Source organism: Syngnathus leptorhynchus, chromosome 7, assembly GCF_054491065.1.
Source record: "Syngnathus leptorhynchus isolate UIUO chromosome 7, UIUO_Slep, whole genome shotgun sequence".
NCBI classification, from domain to species: domain Eukaryota; kingdom Metazoa; phylum Chordata; class Actinopteri; order Syngnathiformes; family Syngnathidae; genus Syngnathus; species Syngnathus leptorhynchus.
In genome coordinates this window covers 7,369,910-7,383,249 of record NC_141201.1, presented here as the reverse complement: position 1 = coordinate 7,383,249, position 13,340 = coordinate 7,369,910, and the positions used below count along the sequence as shown (strand labels likewise).

Genomic DNA, 13,340 nt, shown 5'->3' with positions numbered 1-13,340 from the left:
TGATCGTTATCATTCAAATATTGCTTTTATTGATTGTTTGACTTTTTACAATCATTTAATAAAAAGTCAGCTAGCTATGAAAACATAATCACCTGTTTGCAGCTCCCAAGACAACACAAAGCGTGCACTCGTGTGTCATAAATGAATGACAAGCCCAAGGATCACTTATGACATGCTGTTAAAAATGACATCACAACTGATGAAAGACTGTAAGCAATATTTCAACCCGAGGGCGATTTTCAAGAAGCTTAGAGGATCAATCCTCCAGCCACAGCAAAGCTATGAAGCCTTCAGAAGTATCCATGGTGGCCTTTTTCCTACTTGTGGTCTTTGGAACAACTGTAGCCAAAGGTAAGCCTTCAAAAAATGTTCTCCCCAAAAGTCATTCAAGATAAAATCTTAAAGCCTTCAATATAGCCTAGTTACAGATCATCATCCAAGAAGCAGTTATCTTCTTCGCTGCTTTGGATTCTCCGTGACACTTCAATTGCTTTTCACTTCTGTACAGCAAAGTGATTATGCTGATAGTTGAATATAAGATCTCAACTGACATTTAAAGCATCAAAAATATTCACTCTTTACTCTTTGCTAACAATTTCAGACTTCAGCATTTTTTTAACGGGCAGATATTTCAACTGCTTTTATTCAGGCACGTTCAACTACGATTTATCCATTAAGAAAAATTGTACTATTGTGCTATATACAAGGTGATGGTGGCAATGAAGGTTAATTCAAAGCCCCTGTAACGTAAATTCATAGAGTTGTTTCTGAATAGCATTGAAGATAAGTGCTGAAAGTGTGCAGACTTAGAAATATGCCAAGGAATAAAAAGCCTGATTAGATATTGTGTGGAAACTGTTGAGGCCATTTTTGAGCACGTTGTTGTCGACCAAAGTGCACGGCAAAGGGAGGAAGGCGGAAGAGTGGGGTGGAAGGAATTATAAAAAATAAAAAAAACATGACTTGACAGCTTCGGAATGAGCCCTTTAGAGCGCCTCATTGTCACGGCATGAGGTGAGCTGCTGGGGGGTTTTAAGGGGATATATTTCCTCGGCTCCAACATGTAGTCATACAGCACATAGTCAGGGCAGTTCCATTTTTACATTTTTTCAAATTTGACAGTTGACAGCCAATTTATTTGAGTGCATTCGGCAGTCATGACCACAGTGTAAAGAGCAGAGAGAATGGCATTTGGGTGATTTTTTTCTTTAAATCATTCAGCTGTGGTAGCATTCTTCACAGCCCCCTTATCCGTGTAAAATTTAGAAAAGATTTCTTTTCACTTTACAGGAACTTCAATGCCTTGCCAAATACTTATTCTGAAAATGACATCTTTAATTCCAACTTGATGTGCAGAATATTGCTTCCACACTCGTTTATCCTGAACATGGGCAGGTCTGTTTCAAACTAATTTACCTAGGTGCCTTTGTTCTAATTTCTTTGAAAAGACACAATTCCCGTCTCACATTTTGTCCTCTTCTATTTTTGTTCCTCAGTTTCTCCATTATCTCTCAATCCCGCAACCATTCTTTCCATTGATATCATAAATATGAATTAATCATCAATTAATGTATTTATTTCATGTGCAGTGCTGGTGGATTGTTGTTGTGAACTGCTGTACCTGAAATATCTTAGGGCATTATGATCTAGTAGATAAGAAGAAGCGACAAGAGTGATGTGAGATAGACCAGCACATACTGTACATGCAAGGCCCAAACAAAGAAAAATCCACTTGGTTTATTTTATGTTCTTCAACTCATCCATTCATTTGGAATTCATCCACTGAGAGATCTTTCTCTATATATATATACACGTATCTATAGTTTTAACAATACACATGCAATTTATGACTAACTAACCCCATTCATTCGTTTCACTACACAGTTGAAGAAGAAAACCCAGAGTTCTGGAGATCACAGGCAAAGAAGACTTTGCAAACTGCTTTAAACATGAAGCAGAACACCAATGTGGCCAAAAACATCCTATTTTTCCTTGGAGATGGTAGGTTGCAGTGCATTAAGTGTCAAAAGTCTACAATGTCCAATATGTTAGATACACTACTTTCTGAATGCTTCTGGGTCAATAATAATAATAATAATAATAATAACAATATTAATTATCATTATTATTATGAAGGTTGTTGTCATTGTACAAATTTGTATTGACATTAGAAAATGACAAATAGAAAGTCTGCATGTATATATATTCACATTAGGTATGGGAATCACAACCTACACGGCAGCTCGTATCCTCAAGGGACAACTGCAGAACAATACAGGAGAGGAGACTGTGATGACCATGGACACATTTCCCCATGTTGGATTGGCTAAGGTAACACGCACGCACACACACACACATGCACATACACTCACACATGCACACACACTCACACATGGTGAATTTTATTCATATAATGTATACTAAAATTCTGCTTTTGTCTCCAAGGGGTCTGCGGGCCGTACAGCAGGTTTCCTTAAGCCCCTGAGACTCAGTTAATTGAGTGTTATAAACTTGAAGGCCTTGCATCTGTCCTTTGACAGATATAGTTCTTAAAAATATATTCACTGGGTGGCCACATGAGCCATACATGAAGACAATGGCATAGTGATAAGTCTTGATTGTTAGAGATGTATTCATTTAGAAATGATGTTTCCTGAGCTGCCTTATGAAGCAAAAGAGACATTTATGTTAAATTGACTTTCAAAAGGCTTCTTGTGGCATATGATTTTCAATTACTATACTGAAATACTTTTATTGAAATTTCTTCAGGAAGGCCAATGTTTTTTTTATTGTATTTGATTTAAATGACGACTTGTTTGGATGGGCACTGAGTTGGCTTGCCATTAAAAGATCATTCCAATGCACAGGTAATACAGTGGCTGTCAGTATGTTAGATTAAAAGTCTTCCTTACGCTTTGTGCAGACCTACAGCGTGGACTTCCAGATTGCAGATAGTGCTGCGACAGCCACTGCTTATCTGTGTGGGGTCAAGACCAACCTGAACACCATTGGCGTCAGCGCAGCTGCTCGAAATGGTGTTTGTAAGAGTCAGAAGGGCAATGAAGTCACCTCAATCTTGAAGTGGGCCAAAGATGCAGGTGAGGATACCAAGACAATAACTACCTTAACTGCTTCTGATTTCAATTAATTCTATGTTGACCAATAATCTTTTATCTGCACATAGCGAAGTATTCGGTATTCAGATCTAGCGCGTATCCTTTTACTACCCACATTTTTTTGTAGCGATAACAGTATGTACACTTTCGTATGACTTTGTGCTGTTTCTACTTATTTTCTCCTGCAGTGAGCAGGCTTGTTTAAGCCCTCAAACAACAATAGCAGTGGTAATCAGTAAACACATCAAATATTTTTTAGGAAAGTCTGTCGGCATAGTGACGACCACACGGGTCCAGCACGCTACGCCAGCCACCAGCTATGCCCATAGTGCCAGCAGGAAGTGGTACAGCGACGCCGACATGCCCGCCAGCGCCAAAAGGGACGGCTGCACTGACATTGCATCTCAGTTGATCAATAACACAGACATTGATGTAAGATGAATATTCATAAGATTGTATTTGGATACTTGATGGAGTGTACATGCTTGCAGGTGATCATCGGTGGTGGAAGAAAGTACATGACCCCCAGGGGTACTCAGGACCCAGAATACCCAAGAGATTTCTTATCCAGGGGTAAAAGACAAGACAAACGCAACCTCATTCATGAATGGAAGAACCAGAAAATGGGCAAGGTAACTCATCACCTAGCGATCTGCAAATGACATTTTACACTCTAAAATCTAATCTCAAGTAAAAATATCAGTGATACTTGACCCATTTCATGTCATGTTTAAACTAAACATAAATGACTAAAGGTTCAATTAATACATACAAATATAATAATAATGATAATAATAGTAATACTTTTACCAGCTCACAAGGAGATACACAATTCAAGGAAATTGGTCGAATGCTTATTGTGTTGGTCTTAGAAAAGCAGTAAGCAGAATGCCTGATGTATTCAAAATTATATTCTAATTTTTATAGGGAAGTTATGTGACAGAATGTGACTCAAGCATTAAAGAATGGTTTGCTTGTGTGTGTGTGTGTGTGTGTGTGTGTGTGTGTGTGTGTGTGTGTGTGTGTGTGTGTGTGTGTGTGTGTGTATCATAGGTAGCCCATTATGTATGGAATAAAATAGATTTTGATGCTGTTGACCCAGAAACCACAGATTACCTCATGGGTGAGTGTTTTTGTTTACAATATTTTATGTTACTGCTTTTCTGCTCAGCAGAGGGGAAAATTAAACCATTGCTCTATTTTATAGGTTCTTTGACTTTTTTTTAATAGAAAGTCATTAGACTACTACCTGAACAAAATAACAAATTCACTCAGTAAAAGTCATTGCACAGAACTTTTCATATGGAGCAGTGTCACACTCCTTACACATGAATCATGCATTACAGAATACGACAGTCTCATTCTCAAGAATCTAATGTCCGCTGCTCAATGTTGTAAAACACGTCATATATCTACAAAGGAATATTAAGAATGAAAGAAAATAATGTGCAAGGATAATGAGAAAGAAAAGAATCAAACAAAAGCCAAATATTATGACACTGACATTTTACATCAATAAAAGTCAACATTTTTACAAGAGTAAATTTGATAAAGTTACAGAGAGTATATTGGTACATGGGGCTGATTTTGGTGCAGGCAGCATGGCTTCAGTTAACACTCAGATTTGTTAATAGTTATAATAAAAAGAGAAGGCTTGTCAAATTCCACTTTAGTTTAACAACCAATTTCAGTTGTTGTTTTGTCCCATTGGCAACATCATCAGTATGAAGAATATTTGGTCTATTTATTGGTATGTGAGAATATTTTGTGAAAACATTTGCATGGGTTATTATCTAATGAATAAATGGCAGTTCTCAGTTGCATTTACGATAGTCCTTGAATTTTGACATTCAATCATCAAAAATATGGATTTTTTTTTTTTTCCAACTCATACGGGAGAAGAAACCGTGGAAATTAATTCAACCCACTTTAAGTGAACAGATTAAGTGGTTCAGTCAAAGAAAGAGGGTGCAAGACAAAGTACAGAGGGATGGAAGGACGGAGGTTTGATGAATATTGTGTCGCTCTGGACAGAGGTTGGCTCTCACTTGATGTTCTGTAAATTGATCCTCCATCACCCGTGAGGTATATTTCGTCTAGTTTTTTTTAATCCTCTCACATCTTGTGGATAGCTTGATCAGGTTTTGTGCCAGAGACAGTTACATACAATACTAAGACATGTATAATCCAAATAAAGACTTGTTATTCAGTAACAACCTTAAAAGTTGTGGCAAGCTCGAAAGTGCGAAGGAGATAAATTGAGCCATGCTGGCTGATCTGTCGTTTCTCCTCCTGTGGTGTGAGAAAAGAGAGAAGGAGCGAATGATTTTTTTAGCTGCACTTCAATTATAGGCTGTTGTAGCCACAATTGACTGCATTGTCCTCTTGGTCTGCTTCTCTTCTTCCTCAGCTCTGTTTGAACCTGGTGATCTGCGATATGAAGCTGACAGGGACCCCGACATGGACCCATCCATCGTCGAGACCACGGAAAAAGCCATCCGCATTCTCAGGAAAAATCCAAAAGGCTTTTTCCTTTTAGTGGAAGGTAAGGACGAGCAATACATGCACCCCTTGAGTCGCTTAATCAGGCAGGCAAAGTTTGACTAATGTAACCCCCAAGGACATGCGCTGCTAAAAACAGAAAATAGCATGTGTTTGCACCTACAGGACCGAATCGATTCATTGATCTTGCATTGGTCACTAAGGGCCTCTCTGTAATGGATGTCTTCGAAAACATCAATATGACTTTGCATTTATATGTGTGCATCACTCTCACTGATTTAAGAGTTGAAGGTGTTTTTTTTGTACCTGTAGTGGATCCAGTGACTTGCAAATACATTTGCATTCAACTCAATGAATTTGTTGGTGTGTTCCCCACAAAAGCTTCCCCATCTAGCTCTCCTTTAATCTCATGCGGACGCCTGGGGACTTCATGGTGCTACGCAGTTGTCTCAATTTCATAAAAAAAAAAAAAAGCAATGTAAAAATATAAGCAACTATATTCTTCAGTCGTTCCTCTCCTCCTTCCAATGAAATGAGGAGAAACCTTTTGACATAAAGTTGACCTTTGACCTTTAACTCTGCCTGTTCTCAGGGGGTCGCATTGACCAGGCCCATCACGATGGCCGAGCATACATGGCGCTTCACGAGACAGTTGCGTTTGACTACGCCATTGCCAAAGGCCTGGAACTCACCAATGAGGAAGAAACGCTCACTATAGTAATGGCTGACCATTCCCACCCGTTTACCTTCAATGGATACCCATTTCGAGGGCAAAGTATTCTGGGTAATTGTTTTCATTTTGGCAAATGTTAGTCATTTCTGCGCATTGGTCAAACGACAAGGAATCCTCATGATGAGTAATGGCCTTGTGGGAAGCAAGGAAATTCAGGGATTTGATTCCTAACAGGGGCCAGAAACCCCTCAGCCATTTTATACTGACAAGAACCTAAGGTGACAATTGATAATATGTAATTCTCTGCCACCACTCGCTTGACATTTCCTCAGGTTTGTACACCCTTCAAGAATAACAGCACCCAGCCGGAAGCCTTTCTATTTTAGTTTGGCAATATCTCTTTGTCTCTCTTCTCTTCACTTTGCTGTGGCCATCATTGTTGACGCCCGTCTTTCTTTTACATGATGTTCTCTCAGCTTAACTCGCTCCATCAGGCCTCCTCATTTATCTCCTCCTAGAGGTTCTGTGCTATCGCCTCCCCCCCCCCCTTTTCCTCCCCCTATAATGTCAAAGGTAGCACTCTTTTCTCTTTTTATCCTCAGGGTTTAAAATCTGTCAAAAGAAGATTTGTCAAATCTCATAGGTGGACATCTAAAGGTGAATGATAGTAGTTGTCATTTAAACTATTTAATGGATGCCAAAAAGAAAGTTTAATTTATCCAAAACAGTTGTTCTTATATTATTTTATCCACACCAAGGACTTGCCCATGTGACAATGGTTGATTCCACAGCCTTAAGTGGATTCAGCTAGTAATCACACCAAGAGTGCCATAGACAAGGAAGACCATGTTGTATTTTCATTGCCCTAATCTCTGTCTTGCTTGTGATGAAGTGATTTGTTTACGGCACAAATGCTGCAACAAATGTGAAGTAGCAATGTTGGAAGTCCAATGGTTGCCACAGAGCAAACAGTTATTGTAGTCCTAGAAATACTCTAAAAGAAAGGTTTATCCAAAGAAAAATGTGTCTTATATGTAAATAATTGCTTTTCTGTTGCGACAAAGTAGTAAGCTTTATTTTCCGAGCTGTTAGATGCTCCTCTACATTCCCATTCTATGAAGACATAGATCATCATCAGCTCTGTAAAGCTTATATTGCTTGGTGTTTGCTTTGCGCTCTTTGTACTCACTCTCTTCTCATCTGTTCCTGTTTCACCCTCCTCCTCCTCCTCTTGCTCCTAATCATCCTCCTCCTCCCAGTGGTGCTGCAGTGATTAATGTGCTTGTGAAACCCTGAGCTCTTCATCAACAAGGAGACTCACCAGCCTAATGGCTCATCTGGAGAAAAAGACTGTTTAACCCAGCAAGCACTAGACCTCCGGCAGGACGCTAGGGAACCAGAGACTGCACCTCTGTGTGTGTGTGTGTGTCTGTGTGTGTGTGTGTGTGTGTGTGTGTGTGTGTGTGTGTGCGTGCGTGCCTTGTGTGTACTCTCTGTGTTTCAGAGGCAAGAAAAGCCGAATAACAATGAATGAGATGGTCATTTTATATTTTCCAGGAAAGTCTCCATTGTGGGCCCAAGATATGTTACCGTACACCACATTGATGTATGGAAATGGACCTGGACACAAAATCATCAATGGTACACGGCCTGACATCCGCAACGTCAACACAAGTAAGATCCATTGCCTCACAGTAGTATTCGGTGCTTGGATGATCGTCTCAAAGGTAGAAATGGTCAAGACGGATTGTAAAAGTGTGTATGAAAAAAATACCACTATGACACAATTGCATTGGCTGTATTTCATGTACTTTTTTTTTTTCATTCTTGTCTTACACTAGCTTTGGCCTTTAATTGAATCCCCGGTGCTCCTTCATTCTCACATGTTGACTTTCATTTTTAATTTAACAGGCATTTCTTATTTTACTAAAGCCACATTTTATATTTATATTATTTTTAGTAATTGGTACTGAGCTTACGACTCATGAAATGAAAGTGAACAAAATTTGCTATACAAAGTGTATTACTTAAGCATTTATTCCTTCAAGCTAAAACGCTACATCATCGGGTGTGCTGCGGAAAACAATCTAATTCCACAAAAATAAATAAATTATCTTTGTTCATCTATCTTTGCCAGTGACGCATATTAAGCAGAAAAACTAAGTATTAACCTTTTGCCATTTAAAAATAAATAAAAATAAATTATTTGACCTAACGTTACTGAGTACACTGAGTAAATTTGGGGGTAAATTGAGATCGTCAATATTTCAGCTTTTTGGGACTTTTTGAGGTTGAGAAACACTGATTAATCCATTGTTTCATTTGTATAACTAATTTGAACTGTTTCATGCAATTCCAATGAAGGTTCTCAGGTTATTGTTGCAGGTGCATAATAGTCACCACTGTGTTTCCACAGAAACTAAAGAATACGTTCAGCTTTCAGCAGTGCCTACAGACTCAGCCACTCACAGCGGAGAAGATGTGGCCGTGCTGGCCCGTGGACCCATGGCCCATCTTTTCCATGGCGTCCAGGAGCAAAATTACATTGCCCACGCCATGGCCTATGCTGCCTGCGTGGGGGCAGACCTGAGGCACTGTCGGGGGCAAACGACTCCAGCTGTGGTTCAAACCACCCTCGTCAATGATTTTAACAGTGCTGGAGGAACCCGAAGCTCAGTTGCATTGATCAGTGGTCTCCTCAGCTCTGCACTGGTGGCCCTTAATGTGCTGATGTAATGGTGTCTCTCCGAGGGGAATATTTAAAGACAAGAGTCATGGAGGTGGAGTGGGCAGGGAAATAATGAACACTTGTGATGTTTCTGGCACTTACTGTGATATACTATTTATAAAATATGACCAATAAAGCGTTTATTGGAGTTTTTTTTTTTTTCTGGACCACTTTTTAAAATGCTGTGTGGAGAAAAGATTTGGGACACACTTTTTTGACAGTTGTAAAAATCAAAGTGAGGCTCCTGTTTTTTGCTTCTTTCTTTTTAATGACAAAAAATGTGCATTATTATCTTTCCACTAATAGGCTTTGATAAAAGGCACATTTGAGGAAATAAAATGAATGGAACAAGGTCATTCGATATATGCGTGGCTATTGAGGCTTGCTGGAAGTTTGATGACATTACCACCGGCAGATGGTTAATAATGCAAAATATTTAAAGACCACCTATTTTTATCTTTGGAGACAGATTATGGTAATTATTGTGGACATCTGCTAGGGTTAAGAGTTTATTAAACCTGATTTCGATTTGCCGTGCTCTCATTTAGAGTAGAGCCGCAGGCCATCATTTTGCTCTGTATGAGGGTCTGCTCTCATCTTTGGCTCACAATCAAGACTCAGATATTTTAGCAGACCAAGACTTCACAAGAATAGAGTGAAAAATAGTCCAATTTAGCCTTGCCTTACCTATTTTGGGACACATGCTGGTCTTGAACAAGACCAATTAATCGCAATACATTTTTATAATAAGACAATCTAAATATGTCAAAAACATAAATACAATCTAAGTAGAAATCAAAGCAAGCAGTGTTAACAGTATTTAACAACACAAGCTTTAAAATGTGGAGTTTCCATTCAGACAATCCATAACAGATCTACAGTGCTTACAAACGTAACAGACAATGGACTTTGGTATTTCTATAGACTGTACTTGTGGTCTTGGGTGTAAAAACTGGCTCAACTTGATTTAGCAGATTGCAATGCACCATTCTGCTGGACTGAGAGAGTTTTCTTTTACATGCCCATGGTGCACTAAATTTCTGGCAGAAAGTAGATTAAGCTTTACACCAGCTAAAAACCACACATGGACGCATAACTTGAGGTGGAAAGCGGATTCCAAGTATCCACTTCACAGTGGCAGATGTGAATTGGCTGTGTTCACTCTCACAACGGCGCAAACACCTGTTTCTAATTATGCACATCTACAAAAATACCAAAAGAAAGAAAACTTCACCCATGTGTACTTTTAGTCAGTGCTTTCCGCTAAACCTATTAAGAAAAGAACATTTTCATTGAGATATTCAACAGTTAAATATTTTAAAAAATTAGACACCCATATAGTAAAGATTTTGTCAGGTATGAGCGGAACAGGGCGGCCAAATGCAGCTTGGACCAGGGTTTACAGAGGAAAAAGGTAGTTAGAAGGGAGTCAGGTGGGGAAACAAAGACACAGACAGGATAGAGACTCACGGCCAGTAACTAGACACACCGACCGACATGAAGTCCACTTGGACAAGGTTAAAATTCTGACAGTGAGCCTCCAGACAGACAGAGGGAAAACAATCGAGGAACAATTGACACAGACAGGAATGGACACAGACAAGAATGAACACAACAATAGACACAAACAGAGACAAACACACAGGCAGGGCTTAAATACACAGTGTAACAAGTGGAAGCAGGTGACAGACATTACGGTAACGAAAGGGGTGTGGCCCAGGGAAGTGCAGGCCGAGCGTGCTCTGTTACAGGTGTGACGGATTTGTCAGAAAATGTTACATTTACCATCTCCCATAGTTTGAAAATCATTCAAGTAATTGTAGGGGATGATGAAATAATTACAGTTCATTTTAATTTAACCAATAATAAAAGAGTACATCACCATGATGTGTCATTTCCATTAATATAATTAAAGAAAGTGAATATACTGTAGTGGACTTGTTCTTATTTCTGTCTGCACGTCAGAGCTCTGCTGCTGGCATCCTACTTATTCTCCACCAGGATCTATTGGCATACATTTCGAAACCTCTGGGGTGGCCGCACAGCACATCTCCTCAAGCCTCATGAGGCTATTCCCCTGTAGCCTGTCAAAGCATCCTCTGCTTTGTTCTGTTCTGCAGATGTTTTTCATCTTAGCACATTGCCTGGCTCAGACCACAGTATGCTATTTTAATTGTACTCGCATAATACAATCGAGAGATTTGAAGATATTTAATTCTTCTTTCTGTACTCTAATAATGATAAGAAAGAAGCACATAAAATATACATGCTCCAACTTGAAATTGATTTAAAGATTTGTTAGATGCTTCTAATAATGAATGTCTACCCAAATCTGACATTCAAATTGTGTGACTAAACCAAAAGCATGCTTGTCCATGCAAATTACATGGCTAGAATCAATGCAGTAGTGGGATTTCCTAATCCTATTGCTCTCCCTTCCTTTACAACATGCAACCATTCGATGGCACCACAGCACCAGACACTGTGTAGCACTGAGTGGCTGCATTTTTAAAACATTATGAAATATTGAAGGTGCACTGCGGGAGAACTTAGTAGAGCCAAGAACAATCATATACACTCATTCACTTCACAATTAATTTTAAGTGCATGCAAAGCAGGGGATATCCTAAAAAAGTTCTTCATGCAGGGGTGAATCAAAGGAATATTCAGTTGAGTGGGCAGGATGAGACCAGAGGACATTTTGGGGTGGCACTAAATTTGTATATAATGGGCAGCTACAGGAATAAATCAAATAAAATAAGATGAAACGTCTCATTCATATGAAAATGAACTCTAACTTTATACAGTAGATTGTTGAAAGTGCCTGATGGTGGAATAAACATGCCATAAAAGGCATGCCCCGAGAACCCAAAGAGAAATTATTTTATATTTCAGAAGCACCAAAATAATTCTCTTTGGGGGTGAATATAAAAGAACTCTCAAAAGAGCAACTGGATTGGCTCATTGGCACCAGATGATGGGCACAGTAGAGGAGCAGCACTGCATGGCTATCTTTAGAGCTGTGGTGGGCGTGAAGGGAGCGAGAGAGGGACGCAGGCGGAATGAAGATGCAACTGAGTGGGCTACAATGGTAGTAACAATAGGTCCTTTTGTTCACATTCATTCACCACCTATTTACAGACTAGAAATCCTTTTTTTTATACAGTAGCACCTTGATATACAAGCGCCTCAATTCAGAGGTGGCAAATCCAGGTCGAGAAAGTGAAAACCGTACTACGGTTTAGCTTCAGCCACAGGTACTTCTGAGATGGTTCACAAGTCCTTCTAGCAGGCAAGTCTAAAGTACTCGCACTCCTTTACTATCCTGTACATAATTTCACAGTAAAATACTGGCAGAAGGAATGAATATCTGTCTCCTTGCTTGTGAGCGAGTGAGCCTTGGATGCTCCTTTAGCACCAGTTATGACACTCACCTATTTCCAACTAACCTGTGAAATGTTTTCAGAGGATTCCTCAACTTTTCCGGGCTTTTCTTGCCTCTCTCTCAGCTTTTAGGGATGTTGTAGTCTGAGACAACATTCGAAAAAAACAACAACAAACACGTTTGGAGATTAGTATCTTGTCTTTAGAGTGTATTAAATTGAATAAAGGCAAAAGGATTTACAAATCATTGTTTTGGGGTTTTATTTGCGTCTCAACTTTATTGGAATTTGTATAGTAAATTGAATAAAGAACTTGGGCAAGGTTGAGTTGAACTCATAAATCAAGGTTTTGCCATTTGCTTGCGTTTACATCCCTGGTGTCGTTCCAATTGAATGTTCTGAATTATGACGCACTGCACAACCTCAAAATGCTCTCTATGGAAGATGAGGAGAAATACAATGCCACTAGTTGACAATTTGCTCCTCTTACTGTATCTCCTCCCCTCCCCACATGGCTGGCTGACATGTAAGGTGACACCAGCCAATCACATCACATTGCGCTTCTTACCAAGAGAGCAAAACAGTGCAAGGAGGCGGACACTATGACGGCTATGGGGGTATATATAAAAGACGCGTGTGAGCTTGGCTTAGGATATCCATGTGTCATACTCTGATTTCTCACTACGCAGACCGCAGATCAGTGTGGACTAGACAGCCCGAGACTTCCCCCTCCTCCCCAACATGAGCTTCCTGGCCGCGGGGGAGATCTCCGCTGTCCCTCCGCTGTGGTGCTGAAAAGCAACTCTCAAGCAAGATAGACGCGAGACAAAGTGATGGGCAACCTCCCCCCCGCCCTCAGTGTCACCCCGGCAGCCTGACAACGCCGCACCAACCATCACCAGCACCGCAACCCAGGGGAGCCTCCTCGGATGAGAGGA

At 39.9% G+C, this 13,340-nt stretch overlaps 1 protein-coding gene across 1 annotated transcript; it reads left to right on the top strand.

Annotated features, from left to right (window-relative positions):
- The first annotated feature begins 241 nt into the window (after positions 1-241).
- On the top strand, positions 242-9,119 carry alp3 (alkaline phosphatase 3). The gene is made up of 11 exons (XM_085916075.1): positions 242-351; positions 1,885-2,001; positions 2,216-2,331; positions 2,924-3,098; positions 3,376-3,548; positions 3,608-3,748; positions 4,170-4,239; positions 5,527-5,661; positions 6,211-6,402; positions 7,849-7,965; positions 8,708-9,119. The coding sequence occupies exons 1-11, from the start codon at positions 282-284 to the stop codon at positions 9,025-9,027; spliced, it is 1,626 nt and encodes a 541-aa protein (XP_085772201.1). The 5' UTR covers positions 242-281; the 3' UTR covers positions 9,028-9,119.
- Positions 9,120-13,340: the final 4,221 nt, after the last annotated feature.